Source organism: Nannobrachium achirus (assembly GCF_963921795.1).
Source record: "Nannobrachium achirus genome assembly, chromosome: 22".
NCBI classification, from domain to species: Eukaryota; Metazoa; Chordata; class Actinopteri; order Myctophiformes; family Myctophidae; genus Nannobrachium; species Nannobrachium achirus.
Window position 1 is genome coordinate 4004495 of NC_137829.1, and position 22205 is coordinate 4026699.

A 22205-nucleotide genomic window follows, 5' to 3' on the forward strand; every position below is an offset into this window, starting at 1 on the left:
TCACTGGCACAGACAGAGAGACACACACACGCCGCGACCATGCGTCGCGATCACTGTGCATCGCAATCACTCGCGCGGCCACGCGCGTGCAAGCTCGCACAAAAGTCCCTCCCCCGTAAATCACTCAGAACAGGGCACAATGTCAGACTCACGCGTCAGCTGAGTCTGAAATCAGGCCAGGTGAGGGCCCCATAGCGCCCCAAACCTCTTGTAATACAAAAACACGAAAGGATATGAGAGTGCAAGAAGTAGAAAAACAATCATAAAAGTTGTATGAGAAACAAGAGCATAAAGGGATACAAATATGCAAGAAACAATAAAAAAGCATTAAAGGACAGGAGAGTGCAAGAAACAATAAAAGAACATTAAAATTAGAAAGAATTTGGTAAAAGTGTGTTTTATACACATACATTTTGAATATTTATGAGTGTTTATAAGTATAATTATACAGTTTATAATATTTTAGACGCGTTTATAAAGCAGTAATTGGCTTCATAAGAAAGAGTTAAACATATTTCAATGTCTTTATATGATATATGGGGCCCTGTATATGGATATTTTTTGCCAAACTGTTATGGGAAATTAATAATTATTCCCTCTCTTGGACAGGCCCAAAGAAACAGAAACAGCAACCATGCGGGGGGAGACCACTCGTCTGTGGAACGTCGCAGCCTGATGCCTGCTGATGAAAACTACCACAATGAACGAACCCGGAAGAATCGCAACCGCCTGTCCTCTGGCTCGCAGCACAGCCGAGACCACTATCCTCTGGTGGAGGAAGACTATCAGGATCCCTACCAGGACTCGTACAAGCCTCACCGTACGGCCTCCCCGGGAGGCTACAGTCAGGACTCCAGGCACAGGCTTTGAGTTGGAGCCCAGCGCAAACCCAGAGCAGGCTTCTCTCTCCTCTAACCTACTGCCGTGGAGCAACAGCTGAGGCAGCTTCACTGTCTTAACAATGAAACGGCTGCAGTTGTTTGGCTCCAGTTTATTCGGACCGTAATGACTTTTTTTCAAAAGTGTAGTTCTGCACCTCGCTCTTCCCTTTGACAGTGGTTCTTACCACTTGAACCTACAGCATACATTTCAGAATGTGATTCCTGTTCTTGGATTTGACACACTCAAGAGAAGGTTTTGCACGTGAAATTGGGTGAAAAGCCTTGTGTTTTTAAAGGGAAAGTGTAAACTGAGCCTCTGCCCATCTGAATATCTCCCAGATGAGGCCTGTGGTTTATAGGAAGTACACTAGCAGATGGTAGCGGATGGCTTATGCCCTTATGGACTCCTCCTGCCATCTCAGCTGTTACTGTAGCATGCAGGTGGGACTGGCATCATTACGGGTCAGTACCTGCCTCAAGTCGGTGCCAGCATCCTGTGGTGATGAACTGCAGATAACCTGTGTGCAGGTTATTCCACGCAGTAGAATAATCAGTGTCCATTTAGCTGTGTAAAAGTGGATCCTTGTAAGCATCCATTTTTACAGTCAGAGATAAGTTGACTCGGAGGACTTTACTGTGCAGGAGCAGATAGAATCAGAGCGTCATGCATCTTTAGTGATAATGCTCCTTAAGTTTGTTTGACATTGTATTGCGTGTGAGTGTATTCAAATCTATTAGGAACCAATTCACAAAAAAGCAGGGAAGAGTTAATAGGTTAATTTTCTATCTCTCTGGTCTGACTCTGGACCTCTCTTTTTTTTTACCTGCCTAGTGCCCATTTTCCATGACCCACACCGGGACAGACAAAAAACTGTGGAGAACTGCCATAAAACGAATAAATTATGAGATTTACCTCTTCTGCAAATGGGCATGACCATTAGAGCTCCCTGGGAGCATAAAATGGGATCTAGGCTGTTATAATAATTGATTTCAAATGAAAAGAGCGGGTGGCCTTAGATGGGTATATCCTTTTATACAAATTGATATTAACCAGTTGAACAGGTTTTGACACAAGTCATATTTTATCATATTTAAAGTTTTGAGCATCGTTGGGAATGATGGGAAAGATGTTTCTGTGAGGAAGGGCCACTTTACTGTAGATGCAGAAATGTGTTCAGAAATCTTTTTATTATGACAAGCATTTATTTATGTGTATGGCAGGAAATAAGTTGAAGGAATGATAGCGTTTTAGAGAACGGCTTGTATTAAAGTCTTGTGTGGGAATTAAATACCTTATTTATTTGAACGTACACTTCCAATAAATTAAATTGACTTTCCATTTGTCTCTCTCTCAAATTCTGCATAAGTCTTCCAATGGCTGATCAAAAATGGAATCCCTCAATCTCATTTTAGGTTTAATGAATAACACAAGTATGCTTTTAATTTTGCTTGCGTAGCTATTGAGCAATGTTTGCCTTATTCATAACTCAAACACATGCCATTTTTATTTATTTTCAACAGGGGCCTGTGATAAATGAGAAATTCTTTGAAATCACTTGGGCCAGTTTGCGTACAGTATTTTGAGTTTTGACATATTTGACTTGCTGTTTCTGTGGATTCATAGCAGCATCTTGGCATTTCGGATCAGGCTAATTTACTTGCAGATTTTCTCAACCAACATGGGATGAATAAATATACCTTTGAATGACATCTTGTAATTTAATATTTGTTTTGGGGAAAAAAGGTTGTTTAGTTTGTCTTTTTTTAATGGACCATTGGTCTCTTTGTGCTTCAGTGCTTCTAGAACAGTGGTTCCCAAACTGGGGGTCAGGACCCCCAGAGGGTGTCCCCAAATGATTTGAAGTGCTTGTCAGGGTAGGTTTTGGAACCCTTGTTCTAGAACAAATGATCAACACAGAGACACTGTACATACAGTAGCTGTTATTGTTGATGACGAAAACTGGAGCGCAAGCAATGATCCCAAAATATTTCAATACTTCCTGTGAGAGAATGACGCAACGATACAAAGTTTGTGTGTACTGTAATTTTGCAGGTGTAATGAAATAAACTACTCTAATGTTGTATGAATACTGTTTTGTGTTCAATGCTGTATAATCCCTGTTATAATGCATACAGGCACTTGCACCCATAGACATCAAAGGGGGCTTGAGCCAAAGTGCCCTCTCCAGTCCATGAATGCAGTTTTCACTATGGCGAAAAAAATTCAAATGCCCTCTTTCCATGCCATAGCTGAAGGCAGCATTCAAGAGAATTGCCTTGCCAAACTCTCCTGAACTTGAATGCAGCATCTTATGCTGAAATAATTGCCCTCTCTCTGTAGAAATCCATGCTGTGCGCCATGTTGCCTTTTTTATGCTTTAGTGTGGTATCAAGTACTGACAATAGCCGACCTCCAAGCTCACAATGCGTCGCAATTGCGTCTGCTATTTTCAATATTTTCACCAAAGGGGCCTTTTTGAAATTTCAGTCCTGCCTCTCACATTCTCTGCACGTCCCTGCAATATAGTATGGTTTCCGGTATATTCACTCCTCATGCACTGAAGGAAGCATGAGCTCAGTTCGGGCCCTGCCGCCCTCCCCAGGTTGGCAGAGGGAGTGCAGTGCCCAGGATTACAGCTTAGGCAATTGGCACTGTAGTGTAGTCCAGGCATTTCGGGCAGAATGTTGATGGAATCGTGCACTTTATGAAAGAAGCATGACATTTGGCACACAGTTAGAACATGCCATATGGAAAGTTTTTGGCTATAGGGACATTGTGGATTTGTCTTGGGAAACTTGTGGGAGCCAATCAAAGTTTTACTATACGGTAAAATAATACAAAAGATAAATATGCTTTAAGTAGCATGTGAGGGGTCAAACTAGGGGGCTTTTCATGATTCTGAATCCAATGCAAGCATTTGTTTTGCACGAAAAACATTCCTTGGGCTAAAAACGGCCCCCACAAAACCATGGTTTAGTGATGAGTCGTCACTTTTCACAGTTTTGTGGGGGCCGTGTTTCAGAAAGGAATGGTTTTCGTGCAAAACAAATGCTTGCATTGGATTCAGAATCCCGAAAAACCCCTAGTTTGACTCTTCACATGCTACTTACAGCATATTTATTTTTTGTATTATTTTACTGTATAGCAAAGGCTATGAGAGCCCAACTTTGATTGGCTCCCACAAGTTTCCCAAGACAAATCTGTGATGTCCCTATAGCCAAAAATGTTCCATATGGCATGTTCTAACTGTGTGCCAAATTTCATGCTTCTTTCATAAAGTGCACGATTTGTGCACGAAACGCTCGGACTACTGTGTGAAAAATGGGTTGCAAAAATCGTGGGATAAAAAAACGTACTTAAAACATACAATGACCCCTAATAGTGGCTTATAACCACACTATAGTGCATTATAACAGTGATTATTATAATACATTATGAGATTATTATGTATAACAACTGATAATTATAATACACTATGATCCTTGCCAAGAGTGTCCAGCAATTATGCATTATATAGTATTATTCATTATAAAATACTTGATTATTGTTGAAAAGCATTATGGGTATTTATTGATGTGTTCTTCTAACTATAATTATATAATTGTACAATTATACATTATAAATGCATTATAACTATATAATGCATTGTAGACATGGGATGCATATAAAGCATATTAATCACATAATGCATTATGTTGTGTACACTATAGGTGGTGATTAAGTGGTAAGTAAAGTGACAAAATAGCATTTAATCTCTTATACTTCCAGTAAAGTCATTACTTTCTTAAAAGCATCCATCATTGACTATTATAGGTTATCTCTGGATTAGGTTACACATTATATAGTTATAGCCTACTATGCATTAACAGTGTTTCTTATTTCTTCATTTTAGGCATGAAATGTTTTGCTTTTTGGGGATTCTTTTAATTTTTTGAATAATCATAATTCAAAAACTAAATGTAGGAAAAAAAAAATAATAATAATTAAATAAGGGACCCATACAAATTTGTCCGCGACCCACAAATGGGTCCCGACCCACTGTTTGGGAAAGAGCTGCTGTATTTGACACCGCCCAGTATGAAACACGCATGCGCGCGCCGCGTTTGACAGCACAGCAGCACAGCGCAGTTTGAGCTGGGCCAGGCCAGCTGATAGTGATAGCAGCCAGCAGTTAAATAAATACACACCAGATACATAGATATATAGATAGGAGATAGATAGCGTAGCCACCACTGTCACAATTCACATTTCCTCTTGTAACTGAGACTATGTGGGAAAGATATAGTTCGGTCAATAATGGAGGCTTTACTTGGAAGCGCTGACAGTTCTCCAGTCCCTTTCCACAGCTGTTCCCAGTGTTGTAGTTAGCTAGATAGCTAATGATAGCCACCGCAACGCTAGCTGGCTACAGCCATTTCTCACAAGCTGGCATCGTGAAAACAAAAACAACAACCTCATCTCACCAGCCATGGGAATACTTTTTACTAAACTATGGAGGCTTTTTAACCATCAAGGTAAGAATGAGTCCGCGATATGATTCCGTGAAGGCCTATGCTATATAGCTAATAATTCAGCTACTGTAGCAGATGAGGCCCATATGGATCTGACTGTACTGTACTGGAAGTACTGTAGCCCATTCCTTTCCATGTAGATTTACTGTACGTTGACTGTATTCTCTTACGGCGTGTGTCGATGTCGGTGGAACGTGGCTTTTTCGGGGTTGTTGTTAATTGTAATGAATCCGTATTCTGTAACGATAATAAACCCGATATATATTTTTTTATTTATGTACCCATCAGTGTGTATGATGCGAGAAAATAAAATTACAAACGCATCATTATTTTCCTCCAAGAGCTCGTCATGTAAATCAATTGGAGAATGTCTCCATTCTTTGCTATTTTAGTAGTTTTTTGTTAATGAGGGTAGCCATTGTTCACTTTTGGTTCACTGCTTGTGCCTTTATGTGTTCTACTGTACGGGAATGTGTCCCCTGTTGTCATTCACTCTCACTAAACCTGTAGCTCCGCTCTGCACAAAAGCCCTAGTACAATGGTGTTATGTCATGGAGTAAAAATATAAATGAATGACTATCCTTTTAGCCTAATTGTTTTACTATGCTGTTTGCTGACTGATAAAGTATTCAATCAATCAGATTCGGAATCAAATGAATACATGAATAATGAATATACACAACATTTGCACTGGATATAAGGAAATGCAATTCTACTATGTAGTGTCCTTTAAATTGTGCCATTTATTTTTACACTAATTTGATAGTAAACTGAATTTGGACAATTTAAGGAGAAATGAAATCAATCCCTGCCTACAGATCCTTATCCAGTAAAAGGATAGGCCCATCTGATGTAATGTGAGATAGGCTACTGAAAGTTAATCCCCTCCCAAACTAACCCAGTCTGCCTGTGAGATTCTAGGCCAAGGCTACTACTAGAGTACACAAACAAAAGTTAGCCACAGCAGCAAGACATATACAATAGTAATGAAATACTGGCTAATGTATACGCTAGTAGTCCATATGTCAGCTGATCCATTTAATAGCACAAATCCAGCTGTTTTGCAACAAACATGTCTTCACGTAGACTTCCCCAAAAACTAAAACTGCAAAGGCATCCTCACCCAGTTGAAGAGGCTGGCTGGGGCTGTGGCAGTATTATCAAACATATAATTTTCCAAATGTCTGTCTGTCTGTCTGTCTGTCTGTCTGTCTGTCTGTCTGTCTGTCTGTCTGAGTGAGTGTCTGTCACAGCGTTTCTCCTCAGTGGCTGGAGCAATTGATCTGAAATCGCATCACCATTAGCATATGAACACACCTAACATAACTGTGAAGCCCGTTTGTCACTTTCACAAATCGTATGCTGTATTATATTAGCATTTTTATGGTGTATCTATATCTATTCTGCATCTAGCATGAGGCATATCTATTCTGCATCTAGCATGAGGCAACATGTTTAACCAGCTCTCTCTGTGTGTGTGTGTGTGTGTGTGTGTGTGTGTGTGTGTGTGTGTGTGTGTGTGGGGGGGGGGGGGGGGGGGGGGGGGATTGTCTGGCCCTGTTACAGATGTTGTCCAAAAATCATGCAGATCGGTACACAGTATATCTGTAGCCATTAAACGAAACGGGTATTTCTTACATTGATGCTCCTACATATTATCATGTAAACACCAGTTAAAGTTACTTTCCATCCCTCATATACTGTGTGCACAGTGCACACCCCATAACCCACACACTGCACATCATTTCAGAGCTCATATCTTTGAACGGGTAAGGGCTAGTAGTATAGGTCAGGCAGCTGTGAAGACAGATGTTGTGTGTGCATCCTTTCACTTTGCAAGATTGGTGTCACTTATCTCGATTATGCAAAGACTGGTGTTGTAAGAGACCGAAATGATGTGATACTGTACATAACATGGCACACATTTATGCAGCTGTCAGAAATGCTAACCTACATCTATCTACTGAAATGTCTGGTAAACATCCAGTGACAGTTTTCTCAGACAGACAGACAGACAGACAGACAGACAGACAGACAGACAGACAGACAGATAGACAGATAGACATGGAGCCAACTATGTGTTGGAGGCATCTTTGTGAATGTTGTTGTATGATCAACAAATGGCCTATTCTATTTCTATTGCACTTCCGCTGCATTCTGCTCAATCCTGCTTCTGTCTGTTCTATTCCCCCTTAGACTTAAGAATAGATTAGACAATCCTTGTCAACAAAAGTTTATTTGTGCAATTTGTGAATATTTGGTAATATGTGGAATTAATGTTTATATATGTCATTATTTATGTATCGTATAAGCATATGTAGGATCATATGTGGGGTGCAGATGTATTGTGGGGCGGGGTGTGAAATTAAGGATGCCAGGTTGAAAGTGTAACCATTTTAGAAATCCAATCTGCAGTACGGTACTTCCTTCCTGGTGTAAATTATGTTTCCACCGGGTTTTAATGAATATGGTACTCTGTATGTATAGTTAATCAGGTGTCCTCCCACAGTCTGACAAACAAGAGCTAGCCAGCTATCCTCCTTGCTGATGCTCAAGTTGTAACACTGGATACAAAGTAAAACCCTGATTTAAAAAAAGAAAGAAAAAAATCACACTCGTGTGAACTGAGCGGTGGTGTGTGTGTGTGTGTGTGTGTGTGTGTGTGTGTGTGTGTGTGTGTGTGTGTGTGTGTGTGTGTGTGTGTGTGTGTGTGTGTGTGTGTGTGTGTGTGTGTGTGTGTGTGTGTGTGTGTGTGTGTGAGAGAGTGTGCCTGGCCTATGCCTGGCCTATCCTGAACAACAGCGCCCCTCCCTTAACATGTGTGGTCAGAAAAGGTTACTGCAGGGCCAGGCTACATACCCGGAGACAGACAGACAGACAAACAGACAGACAGACCCACACGGCCACGTATAGGAGCGTTGTGACCACCGCTCAAAAAAAAACATTTGGTTACATTTTATAAAGTATGCCTGCCTGTTGCCTACTGATAATAGACCGATAATAGTGAAACTGATTTGTAGGTTTTTGCAATAATTCTTCTATTGGTTAGGAATGAACGATATTCTAAAACTAAATTAGATTCGCAAGCATTTATGACCCCTCTAACCAAACCTAATCTGCATTTAGATAAATGTGTCATCATCAAATTACCCTGTTTGAAGGAATGGTTCATAGAATACCATGCTATTCTGTGCCCATAATATTTTAGATGTCCATTTACTTTATACATTTACAGTACTCTATAGCCTACTCTATAGTATTTGCGTTGCTGTCTCAAGCAATGAAATGACAATCATGTGTGTGTGATGGTGTCTGTTGCCAGGAATGACTTATGACTCTAGCCTAAACATGATTAGAGATAAGACAGAAAACATGTATAGGCTAGAGTTTTGACAAATTTGTATTTTTTCCTTTCTGCTTCAATTATGTTGCCTTTGTGTGTGGTCACAAGTGAAACTGTACAGCAGGAGTACAAAGTACCAACCAGTTTCACTTCTTTTATGTATAAGCTGATCGTTGCCACAGGCATCGAGTCATATGACCAGAACTACAGGGTCAGTAATTATGTCAAATATCAAGAAGAGCTTTTATTGCTGCGTATTGTCGCTGACATTTTTTTTTTAACCCAAACATATTTAACCACTTTCAGTGATACTTTCAAAAGATTTTTCATAAGGACAATAGCGGACCCACAACTCGAGGAGTAGTAACTTGTCCGTTATTTTCAGTTTTCACAGATTTTGTGCAACACCGTTGTGCGACAATGTTGGGTAGTAATTAGGAAGAAGCATTAAAAACGTTAAATATGGAGAGGTTTCTGCCCGACAGCAACGATATGGGTTGTCTTTACGTAATGATCTATAGCAACTAGCAAGACAGTCATCGGTAATCTTTTGCCCTTTGGCCTCCAGTCTGTATGTGCCAAAATTAATGATCTCACTCTGACTCTGATCATTGTGTCACCACATCATTGTGTCAACAGAAAGATAGCAATTTGCCTTATTATCATTAGATTTAGTCGCATTTTAGTAATTTCTATTCTTGATAGTTTTAGTCTAGTTTTAACGGTAGACTCGAAGCGGTTTTAGTCGGTTTTAGTCAGATTTTAGTCATTGGCTTTAGTCAAACCAAAAAAATATATACAGTATATATTTAAAATAATTGAATTAGGCCAATTCAGGTATTGGATTTAAGATCTGATGCTAACAGTAATCTCATAAAATACATCCCATTTTGAAGATTCACATTCACAATAGAGAATAACACGTCCCTGACTTTCGTCACCTCCATGCAGCCAATCACAAGCTTTCGCTGCCTTAACCCAGTTGCCTTTTTTGATACACTCGGACTGAAAGACCTGCAAAAAACACTCTCCCGTCCAAACATCTGTTTTGGAGAGTTATAAAAAAGGCTAATGCTATGGCTAAGGCTGTCCAGAACCAACCTCTATTTCACATGTTCAACGGCTAGTTAATTTAAAACTTTAACCAGTTAAACCCTAGTGCTCCTCTGGAGCGAACTACAAGCTACAGGCTCACAACCCACCACGATGCGACGCTTTGTGAGCTTGTAGATGTGTTAGTCTTGTTTCAAGAGCTCAATGTCAATACATTTGAGAATGTTATGTGAGCTTGTAGATCAGCTATTTTTGGCAAAAATATTGAATATAGGGTTTAAGTGGTTAACAGTATTCGGGAGCTTCAATGCAGTATAGTGATTCTCTCTGACAGTCATGCAGTTTTCACATCATAACTTTTGGTATCTTCTCAGGAACCTTGACAGAGGTGATACCAAAAATAGTACCAGGTACAGTTACAGTACTACCTTTGCCCAGTGGAAAACCAAAATAGTCGAGTCGGGTTGAGCCGGCAGCCCGGCACCATGCAGTGGAAAAGCGCCATAAGTCAAAGTGTGAGGCCAGTGAGGGAGTGCACTGTCTCAACACTGTGTCTCACTGAAGAGCGATGCAAGAAACAGCCATGCTTAATTTGTCTCAGAGAAGAAAGCGGTGTCAAGAATAAAGAAGCACAGTTGTTTAAGGGGCTCAAGCTAGCCTTGTGTTCTTGGGTTCCAGATATTGAGACCATGGGCATGTTATTGAAGCATTGCCAGAGATTGTGTGGGTGGGAGTCACTGATCAGTCACTGCGGTTAACACACATACAGTAGGCTAACAAGAAATCTTATGAAATAAAATGTCGCCAACCAATCATCAAGGACGATGATGCACGAAAGAAGAATTTCCCATTCCTTGATGTCATGCTTTGTGTTATGAAGTGTTGGTGAGTAATTTGAGTGGGTTGTTTTTCTGTCTTTCAGAGCACAAGGTTATTATTGTGGGCCTGGACAACGCTGGGAAGACCACGATTCTTTACCAGTTGTACGTATTGAAATAACTATTTACTTACTGCGACATGTTGTTATTGTCATAGACATTAAGGCTGGGCGATATTAGGAAAACCTTCGATATTTGATAACGTTGTTGAATACCTCGATATTACTCACGATATTAGTAAAAACAATTGCATTATATCGTTTTTAATGTTTTTCTGCTTTAGGTCCACTGCCTGCCTAACCCAGATGAATGAATAGCATATCCATGCATGCACACTGCACAGTACACATAGAATAAAGAAATTAAATGCCTTATTTCCATTTCCCAACAATGATTTTATTGAAATAACCACACCTGGTTACAGATGGACTGCTTTTTTGCATGTGCTACTTGCATGCATAGTGTGTCTAATCTGTCTATTAATTAATTTGACACATACACCAATACCTCATATCAAGCCATCTTTGTTGATATGCATACCTCGGCTCGCATGTTGATACCTCGATATCGATACATTTTCGATATATTTCCCAGCCTTAATAGTAATTGATAGAATCCTCTGCCCTCTGTCTGCCCCCACCCCACCTTTCTCTGTAAATATACCTTATGATTCTACTGAGCTTTATTCAAATTATGTGTATTACTGATGAATTGAGTACAACGGACCACAAGTGTGGCAACAGCGAGCATTCTTCAAAAAACAAATCAATTTCACTCTTATTTGTCTTACTTTTCTACTCCGCTTGACGAACACTCTTTGAAGGCCAATATCCCTTTTTTATATCATCCCATCCCACATGTTCGTAACTAGTTAACGATAAGATAACAATATATCATTCAGCCCTGCTATCCATTCATTAAATATTGCCAATCCGTACAGTATGTGTTGTGTAGTGAGCTTGCCTGTGTCACGGAGAACACTGACAGTTTTATCTTTGTGATATAGTTCAATGAACGAGGTGGTGCACACCTCTCCTACGATAGGCAGCAATGTGGAGGAGATTGTGGTGAACAACACCCACTTCCTGATGTGGGACATCGGAGGACAGGAATCCCTGAGGTCATCTTGGAACACATACTACACCAACACAGAGGTAAGCATCGTTTCAGTAGGCCTTTGACTTTGCACAGGCCTACTAGGTTCAATGTATTTGTCACATAGAGTAGGCCTACACTACAGTTAGTATGCCATACAACTGGTACTACTCTTCCTCTCAGTCCCCCTTCCTCAATGTGTAACTCTTGAGGAAGGAATGATGGCGCCGTGGAGATGTGGATGGCTGGCCGTCGCGCTACATTTGCAAATGTTTGCAGTCTTTGCAGCCACTTTACACATAATGCATTGTAAGATGCACACACACATATGACAGGCAAACACTAGTCACTTTTTAGGTACTTTAGATCTAATATATTATAGACCATTAAGCAGCTTAGTTTTTTTTAGCAACTTAACACTGATTTTAATGCAGTATTCTTAAGACTGTAGCTGCTGCATTGGCTTTTCGCACAATGAATTTCACTTGCCTTTTACTTGTAATTGGTATTGTTGACAATAAAGTTGAAATCTATTTAAAAATAATAATACAATTATAAAAATAACTTTTCTCAAATATGGAGATGACTGACATCATAGATGTCTGACATCATACACCTCATGAGACTGACACAGTATGTCCATATAGCACCGCTCGAATAGGGACAAGGACTGACAGATACAGAGATATTTGCCTCAAGGCAACCACACTTGCAATTTGCGTGCGTGCGTGTGTGCGTGCGTGCGTGCGTGCGTGCGTGCGTGCGTTGTATAGGGTGACAGGTTAAAGAAAAGAACTGAGTGAACAAACAAAAGAATGCATCTGCTTCCAAACAGGTGAACTGTATGATACAATTAAGCAATTAACATCCCATTATGCACGGCATTTGCTGTTTACAAATGCTGAGCAGGCCTTGTTGACCTCAATTTTGGATCAAGATGGCAAGACAAAAACAAAGATCCAAGACAGTGACTATGAAAGAGGTTTTATTATTGGGTAACAGATGACAGGAGTTTCAGCCACAAAGACTCTTTCAATAGTCTTTGTGACTAAAGTGACATCTGCATTTCGATCAATGGGAAAGATAATAATTGTCTCCACCAGCCGAAGGCATTACATGGGGGAGAGTATGTTTTCCCCTTCGTCCGTCCGCGTGTCCGTCCGTCCGTGCGTGCGTGCGTCCGTCCGTGTGTCCTCGCAGTTTGTGAGCAGCTAATCTCAGTCGCCGTTGGCCCGGTCGCTGCCAAAGTGAGCACACACATTCCCTGGATGCCAATCTAGAACCTCTGTCCTAATTTTTTCAAATGGGCCTTTTCTAGCGCCACCTAGTGGCCGATGTTCGCAAAACACATTTCTGTGCACTACTCTTACAGATTTTGTCCAAAAATCCTACAAATCGGTAGGCAGTATCTCGACAGTCATGTGATCGACACGGATCTGTCCGATTTTGCATATTCCATCCTGATTGGCTAAAATTGGCTTCCAAAGTTTGTAGGATTGAGCCGTTTTGAACAAAATGCCTCAAATCCCAAACGCAAAGTGCAATTATCATGAAATTGCGCACACACGTTCACTATGTCGAGGAAGAAATGCCACTTCAAATTTTTGAAATCAGCCTCATGGTGGCGCTATAACTGGCCAATTTGTGGTTTTACCTATAACTCCACTGATCAGTTTCAAACTTTGTAAGCGCACTCCCTAGAGGCCAAGGAAAAACCCTTTCCCTGCATTTTTCATATCAGCCTTTTATAGCGCCACCAGGAGGCCGATTTATGTAAAACACCATTTTTCCTATTATTCCTTGCGATTTTATCCAAAAATCATGCAAATCGGTACACAGTATCTCTATAGTCATGTGATCAAGTCCGATCCGTCTGATATTTCATATTCCATCCTAATTGGCTAATATTGGCTTCCAAAGTTTGCAGGATTGCTCCGTTTTTGAACAAAATGCCTCAAATCAACAACGCAGCTTGCGATTAGTGTGAAATTTGCCACACATATTCCCACTAGGTCAAGGAACAAATGCTACCTTTTTCACATTGGGCTGTTATAGCGCCACCAGCAGGTAGACTTCAGCAAAACACATTTTTGGAACACAATGCTTCAAATCATGCATGCAGCGTCCGATTGCCATGAAAGGTCTAAGGTGAAGAACATGTGGGTGAGTGACGTGACGTAACGTTTTCGCTGTCCTCGGTGTCAAACATGTATAAATAAAAAATATATTTGTCAAAAACCTTCTGAATATTGTGCAGGACATTAAGCTTTATGTGAACTTACTCAAGATTAAAACATTTCATTCCTCATTTCTTCAGAATTTTCAACCAAACATGGCAAAACTCATTTGGTGTGACTGTCCTGACCTTGTTTCTCAAAGTGGGAACTTGAATAAAACTAAGAAAAATAATTGCTAAAAATCATTTGAAAATGAATTTAGGCTAAAAAAATGTCTATTTGTGAGCCTATATCTTTTCAAAGTCAAAGCATAATGTTTTCAGTCATTTCTGATCAAAAACATTTTGTCCCCCAAACCAAAATCATTTGGTGTGACACTAGTTTGGACAAATTAAACAGGCAATTATTTGGACACCTATTGGCTAGAGAGGTCCTTCTTCTGTAAGGCTATTCAGCACTCCCAGCACAACTGCAAGACAGGTGTCTGAGGTGAGTTATGATTTTAACATTTTCATGAAATGCCATCTTGTCGAAACTTTGACAAACTCACCACTCTGGATGTCTGTTGGTGTGACACCTTTTCATTAAAAAATCTTAAGTTATTTGAAGTTTTGGTCATATTTCCATGTAGATCTAGGTTGCTTTGTTATAGCTAGCATGCTGTTAGCATGCTAATGTGTACATAGTAGCCTCAAGGTAAACCTAAATGCAGAAAACGTAATATGGTGTGACACTTAATCATAATGGTGTGACATCTGCTTGTCACGCCATATGACTTGATTGTCACACCATATGATTTATACTGTATTTAACTACAGATATAACAATAAATAACAAAGTTCCATGTTTCTTTTGTACATTTAAACATTTGTTTTAAACATTTTTACATAAAATGTAATTTAGCTTCATTCAGTGATACTTCAAATTCATCAGACAGAGCAGAAACCCCTTCACAGAAACCTTAACATATTGTTTCAATCTAAACAATATTTTCTCTTTGTCTTAAACTATACATTCCATTTTATTTTGTCAGCTGGAAAATGACAAGTGCTGAGAGAACGAGAAAGTACAGGGAGAAACTAAACAATGACCCAGCAAGGAGAGAGGAGCCAAAGGGGCGAGACTGCCTTTTCTACGAAGAGCAGGAGGTTGTCTGTGGCATAGCAGAACCGCAACAAGGCAGCCGGTTTGCTACCCTCACCAAATACGACTGGCTGATGTACAATACAGTCTAAATGTATAATCTAATCTGATCTAATACTTTTGTACTTTCACTCACTGGACTGGACAGTGGACAGTGTTAAGGTAGGACCCGAGACAAAACTAGCGAAAATAGCTGATCTACAAGCTCTCAACACATTGTGCTGCGAGAGCTTGTAGATCAGCTATTTTCGGAGTTGCGCAACCCAGCACTCTTTAGCTAGTGGAGATGTGGTGTAATGTCATGATTCCTAATTACATTTGTTCAACACAAAATGCTGTGTTCAAGTTCAGGAGACTTCGGAAAAAAGCAATTTACCTGAATGCTGAGTTCTGTTTCCACTAATTGGTGTTAATAAAATGTTGCCTTGGCTCCAAGTGTGGCTATGCGCCTTATTGTCTCTTTAGGATCCTTCTGCCGTGGGCCGGAAGAAGACTTAGGTGTGCGCAGCATTCCTGTGCACATCCTCATCATCCATCTACTACTACAATTCTTTCTTATCCCATGTTAAAGCCCTACAATAATATCCTGTTCAGAAATATTAAGGCCATGTTATCCTGGGTAATTGTTTAATCAATCAGTAAAGTTCAGTACTCACTAATAGGTAGGTTAAAACACAGTTTGCTTTGACACATGAAGATATGATCATACGGTGTGACACTAAATCATTTGGTGTGACATTCCAAATAGTGAAAAATCATACCTTTATTAATGATTAAACCAAAAAAATGTTTATGGATTACATAGAGAATATTATCAGGAAGAGTCACAAATATTTGTGTAATTTTAGAGAAAGTTTTGACAGAATACATTTAAAATATGTTGTAAGATCATGAACATGGGCCTCACACAGAGTGTCGATTATGAAAAAAATATACAGATATAATTAATTTTCAAAAAACTATAGTGGATCACTGGTTAGTTATGATAAAGGACTTTGATAAAGTGAGTAACTTAACTCATTGAGTGCCAATCCCGAACTAGTTCGGCTTTATTAGCGTATCGTAGTGTGCCGATCCCGAACAAGTTCGGCTTTAAAAAAAAAAAAAAAAAAAAAAAAAAAAAAATTTTTTTTTTTTTTTTTGAAAAAAATTTTTTTGAATTTTTTTTTTTTTTTTTTGGACCCCATCAAATCTGGTGAACATGATTTCAATCGCGATTTTGCATGTTCCACCCCCATACAACCCCATCTAACATACAGGGCAGCCATTTTTGTTTACATTACATGTAAAACATAATGGCGATTATCTCAAGAATGCCTGAACGGATTTCCAATCGGATTTTTTTGTTTGAAAGCTGTGAACAAACTGCACAAATCCACTCCAATGCAATCCAGGATTGCATTGGATTTTTTAGAGCTCATTCTTCTCTGTTTTTTTCCCATGCATGAGGTGTGCAAGGTTTAATCATGGCTAAGTTGACGAAAATAAGGCTTCTAAAATGCTTGGTAGCCAATAGCTAACTTCAAGCTAACTTCATCCTCTTCCTGTACATGCACAAAGGAAAGTGTCCTTTCCTTTGTAAAAAAAGTCATGGCTCCAGGGCTTGGGCATGCATTACCAGCATATCTCTATTATTCTCTGGTCACTGGGCGCCCTCTAGTGGTGATAGGCTGGCACTCAATGAGTTAAGAAAGATGTACTCCATTTTCATTTTATGAACAATTATTTTCATGTCACACCATATGACGATTTTAGGCACAAGTACAACAAACTGCTGAATAAAGTCTGATTCCAATAAAATATCTAAAAACAAAATGTATTTCCATAAGGTTGAGAGTGAGTAGAACAAAAGTAAATAACTTTTATGCCTGCAATTTAAAGTTTTTTTAAAAACACATTTTTTGGGGCGTCACGTCACTGACCCATATGCCACCCTTTTTACACTGGCCTATTATACAGTACGCCTGGCCTGGTGGAGACCTGTGCTCGGAAGAGCACTGCTTCTAGTTGGTGATTGCAGTCAAAGTGCACATTCAATGACTGTGGTGCTTGTGCATTACTGTGATTTGTAGGAAAACCCAGAAGAGCAACTTCTCAAGTGAATGAGAATTCACTGTCAATGCAGGACATGATCAGACTGTCGGCTAGAACAGCCAGAGAGGGGATTGTCATAGTAGGGCTGCAGTGCATATACTCCTCATTAAAAAACAAATGCACAAGAGATCTGTGATGCAAAAACATGGGCACTGATGTGAAAAAAATTGATATGGTCAGATAATTCATCCTTCGCCATAATATTCTCGACCAGTAGGTGAATGCATGCATGGTATCCACAAGTTTCCCCGGGAGTTTACTGGAGACTATCGGGACCAAACTTCCGGGTTTAACAGCAGACATACAAGCTCACGTCGCGTCGCAGATGCAACCCGTTGTGAGCTTGTAAATCGGCGGCGGAAGCTCGGTACAGACGTCTGTGCAATGCACTATGGGGCGTTGGAAACTCGTGGATACAGTACACACAGAGAACAGTATTTAGGTCAGACCAAGTTTCAAGTGGTTGGTCCCAAGTTCTGTTTTCTATCCTGATCTCCACCTCTCATTCTGCCCTGATAAAAAGCTTTCACAAATGGGATGCACTGGTACTGTAGCCGTCCATTTGTGTTGACCACATTATCACAACGTCCATAGGTCGATTCTGGTTAGAGATCCGTGTTGCACTTTCCCTCTCACTGTCCAATTTCCTCCACCTCTACACTGTCTTGACTAAATAAAAGTAAAAAGTCTAATGCAATAATCTAAAACATGAAAATGCTGTCACAGTTGTCTCACAGTTTGCTTTAACCCATTTAGGCCTAGGATTATTGACTGCTTTAACTATTGAAAAATAGCAGATATACAAGCTCACAGCGCGGCACCGAGTGCCGCGCTGCGAGCTTGTAGATCTGCTATTTTTGAAAAATCATGATTTGTTTTGCAAGTCTTTGAATATATCCACTTAAAAGCGAACATTTGTTACTCAAATATTTACTTCTGGGTGGTCCCTGGAACAACATATTTTGAAATGGGAGTCCGTGGCCAAATACCTGTAATTTTGGGGGTCCTTGACATGAAAAAGTTTGAGAACCACTGATTCAGAGGAAGGATTTAGAAAGTCGGGTCAAAGATCGGGTCAAAGATATTCAAAGACTTGCACTCGTTTTCAAGACTTTTCAAAAATAGCAGATGTATGCTGTGAGCTTGTATATCTGCTATTTTTCTAAAGTTAAAGCATAAAATAACCTTTAAAGTGGTTAAAATCTAACGCGACTCGGGCGCGTTCCAGGTATTTGAGAGTTAAAGACTAGTGTTGCTCCATCTGGCACCTCAAAACAGATTGTGTTTGATCAATTCCCTTTCACCCCTTTTTTTCTGTGCAGTTTGTGATTGTGGTGGTGGACAGCACAGACAGGGAAAGGATCTCGGTGACCAAAGAGGAACTCTACAGAATGCTTGCACATGAAGTGAGTTATTATGAAAACACTTGGGGCTGTGTCCGCAGGATCTTTTGTTTTTGTTTGGCTGCCAGCACCCGTCTGCTATGCATTTGAATGGTGGAGTGCTTTCCAGCGTAGATTATCACGCTTCCACGCTTTCGGCATCAAGCAGAGTAGTAGTTCAACTTTTAGAGAGGGGCTCTTTTCAAAGTGGGTGACAGGGCACCCTGGGGTGCTGGCAAGGGTGCCACAAGATAATTTGATATTTCGAATTTATTTGGACAAAAAAATATATTTTGTATCATTTTAAACTTGAGTACAAAGTTAATTTCAGTTCTAAGCAAAATGGCTATTATCTCAAAGTTTTCCTCGCAACATAATCTCGGGGAGAATAATGGCAAAAATGCCCTTGTGTTTCCCTTTTATATGGAGGTGAATTAATTTGAATGTAGGCCTACAGCGCATTTCTGATTTACTCTTTACACTTTCAGATCTTATAACAAAAAAAATTATAGTTAGATCATAATGTCATACTAAAGGTAATATTAACCCATTTAGAACGGGAACACATTTTGTGTATCATTATTTTATGATTTAACTATTGAAAAATAGCAGATATACAAGCTCTCAGCGCGGCACCGAGTGCCGCGCTGCGAGCTTGTAGATCTGCTATTTTTGAAAAGTCGTGAACATTAGAATTTTGACCCGATTCTATAAGTGTCTTTTGAATCCTTCTAATTCTAGGCCTAAATGGGTTAAAATATGGCATAAATATAAACTGCTGGGAGTGAAAATTATGAATATAATCTAGGAGTGCCTCGGAGGAAAAAAATATTTATAGGGGTGCCCAGAGCCAGAAAAGTTTGGGAACCCCTGCTCTACTCATCAATGTTATTTTGATCCTCCTGGCTGTGTCCGATAACCTGGTCAATTTGATGTGACATTGAATTGTTACAACCATTTTTACTGTGGTTTCAGCTAAGCCATTTTTGCTATTAGGGCAGATGACGGGACATTCAAGCACAGCAGTGGTTCGAACATTAAGGGTGTCGATGCTCTGTGCAATAAAACGCTTTCTGTGGACACCGCCCCTAATGAGACATAATGTGATGCGTACTGTAAAATGGGTACAAAGGCAGAACTGATAAGGTGTTAAATCATTTCAAATTACTACTGTATAAGCTATTAAATGCATCTACCATTTATGTTTTTATAGTTTGCTTGTATACGTATTGTTGTGTAGATGCGTTCAATATATAATGTTTTATGATCGATATTGTTTTGAAAGAACATAAATATTTCTTTACCCTGTAATCTCTCCTATCTCAACCCTAGGACCTGAAAAAGGCAGGGCTGTTGATCTTTGCCAATAAACAGGATGTGAAAGGCTGTATGTCTGTGGCTGAGATCTCCCAGAGCCTCCAGCTCACATCTGTGAAAGACCACCAGTGGCACATCCAGGCCTGCTGCGCCCTCACTGGAGAGGGGTAGGAACTACAAACACTCCACTTTTTGCATTGGTTTTATTATCAGCAAATATGATCTAATGTTGTAGTTTTCTTGATTCACGAAGCACATAATGTAATAAACTTTTCCCTGTCTTCCTTCTTCCCCTTCCTAATCTTTCTACAATTCTGCAACGTCCTTCATCTTTAACCCAAGGTTGTGCCAAGGTCTTGAATGGATGATGTCACGCCTGCGTGTGAGATGATGACCTGTGACCTGTGAGCCGAAGTGTGCCCCATGCTATTGATTTCATCCACCTCCGTACGCGAGGTTGCGGGTGACGTCGGTGGATGGATTTGTCCCTCCTCCTACTCCTCCCTTGACACTGACCTGGCCAAGACCGCTGCCAGGACAAATACTCTCTTGCGTGATAATTTATTTTACAAAACATTTCTCTGAACTCAGAACAACTCAGAACAAAGACACTTGGACAGTTACTGGAGCATATGGGACAACAGAAGAAAGAGACTGATGTGTATTTAATTTTCTGCACGGTTTTCCTTACAATGAACCCGAGGTCAGCTGTAGCAAGGGTAACAGGTAGAGTCGCCGAAATGAAGCTCGCCGAGAAACGGGGGGTGCGTTCGGAAATGCACACCGGGTGTGGCAGCGGTGCGCTTTTTCAGCCTGAACTCTGAAGGTAAACTTTCTGAAAAGCAGCAGTTGCTAACCTAATGTTGCTATTGATGTTTATAAACTAGGGTAAATTATGGTTATAGTCTTAATCTCACAGTATCATAAATGTTAATGCTAGCAACAACAAACATGTAAAGTAGGACACACAATCACAGTATGCCTTCTTCAGTATCAACATGAATTAATATTCTAATATTCTATTATAATTTACCCTAGTTTATAAACATCAATAGCAACGTTAGGTTAGCAACTGCTGCTTTTCAGAAAGTTTACCTTCAGAGTTCAGACTGAAAAAGCGCACCGTTGCCCCACCCGGTGCATTTCCGAACGCACCCCCCGTTTCTCGGCGAGCTTCATTTCGGTGACTCTACTGGTATTCTCAGCAAGCAGTCTGGCTTGGGACTGTATATGGACTCTGTGTTTTAGGTGTGTGTGAGCCTTGCCCAGTGTGTGGCCTTGCAGTATTGCCGGACAGGTTGTGGAGGTTTTAACTCCCCCCCCCCCCCCCCCCCTCCCACTTGTGTGTGTACAGTCCAGTATTTACATTAACCTGGTGCCTGCGTCAGGAGGTTGAACTGATGATGGCTGATGATGAATGAGAGTCAAGCCGAACGAAGGGTGATATTGCAGTATGCTCATCCTATCAGCTCATTATGAAAAGCAGTGAAATAAAGTGTTTTTATCTGTTTCGGGTGAATTGCAGCGTGTGAATGAGTATTTTGTTCAGTCCACTGGATATAATGACTCTATTTTCTAAATGGTTTTTAGCATTTTGATTTATAAAAGTAAAACCCCTTGGGAGAGAATCATGGGTTTTAAAGATTTAGTTATTCATTTACTGTCCTTTGGGGGGCGGAAGTGAGGGCAAGATGACTAGAAAGGAAACTACCATGCCCCCAATTGCAGTCTGCAGACATGGTGAGCTAGAAGAAAGTCAGGTCTAATAGCTCATCATTCATGTTGTCCCACAAACACCTCGGAAAACAATTCCTCCATTGCTGCTGAGCTAAGGGCAGGGGTGTTGCACCAAATTCTAGGCCCTGGGTACAAGGATTCACTGCGGGGGCCCGCAGTGAATGTTCTTCATAGGGGGACGAGGTTTAACCCATTTAGACTCGGAACGCATTATTTTGTGCTTTAAATATTGAAAAATAGCAGATCTACAAGCTCACATTGAGTTTGTAGATCTGCTATTTTTGAAAAATCGTGAAGATTTGTGCAAGTCTGAATATTTCAAATCCTAAGGTTTTTGTCAGTGGTGCTCTCAAACTTTTTCATGTCAAGATGATATGTATTTGGCCACGGACCCCCATCTCAAAATATTTAGTTCCAGGGACCCCCCAGAAGCAAAATTTGAGTTACAAATGTTCGCTTAAAAAATACATGGCATATCTACAAGCTCGCAGCGCGGCACTCGGTGCCGCGCTGTGAGCTTGTATATCTGCTATTTTTCAATAGCTAAAGTATAAAATAATTAAGGCCCCTCCACCTTGGGCCCAGTGGGGAAG

General features: G+C 40.2%; 2 protein-coding genes across 8 annotated transcripts in view; both read left to right on the forward strand.

The window, feature by feature from the left end:
• Positions 1-870, forward strand: part of LOC308307866 (voltage-dependent L-type calcium channel subunit beta-4-like) — a gene marked incomplete at both ends in the record, with an annotated part of 48930 nt that extends 48060 nt beyond the window's left edge. For all 7 annotated transcript variants that reach the window (XM_080753183.1, XM_080753177.1, XM_080753179.1 and 4 more), the window contains one exon: positions 610-870. In XM_080753183.1, the coding sequence (XP_080609309.1) occupies positions 610-870 (261 nt within the window). The remainder of the gene's footprint in view (positions 1-609) is intronic.
• Positions 871-5036: 4166 nt separating this feature from the next.
• Positions 5037-20590, forward strand: arl5a (ADP-ribosylation factor-like 5A). The gene is made up of 6 exons (XM_080753184.1): positions 5037-5396; positions 10712-10772; positions 11674-11821; positions 18499-18582; positions 19891-20042; positions 20218-20590. Exons 1-6 carry the CDS (start codon positions 5351-5353, stop codon positions 20264-20266), a joined length of 540 nt encoding a protein of 179 aa, XP_080609310.1. The 5' UTR covers positions 5037-5350; the 3' UTR covers positions 20267-20590.
• Positions 20591-22205: the final 1615 nt, after the last annotated feature.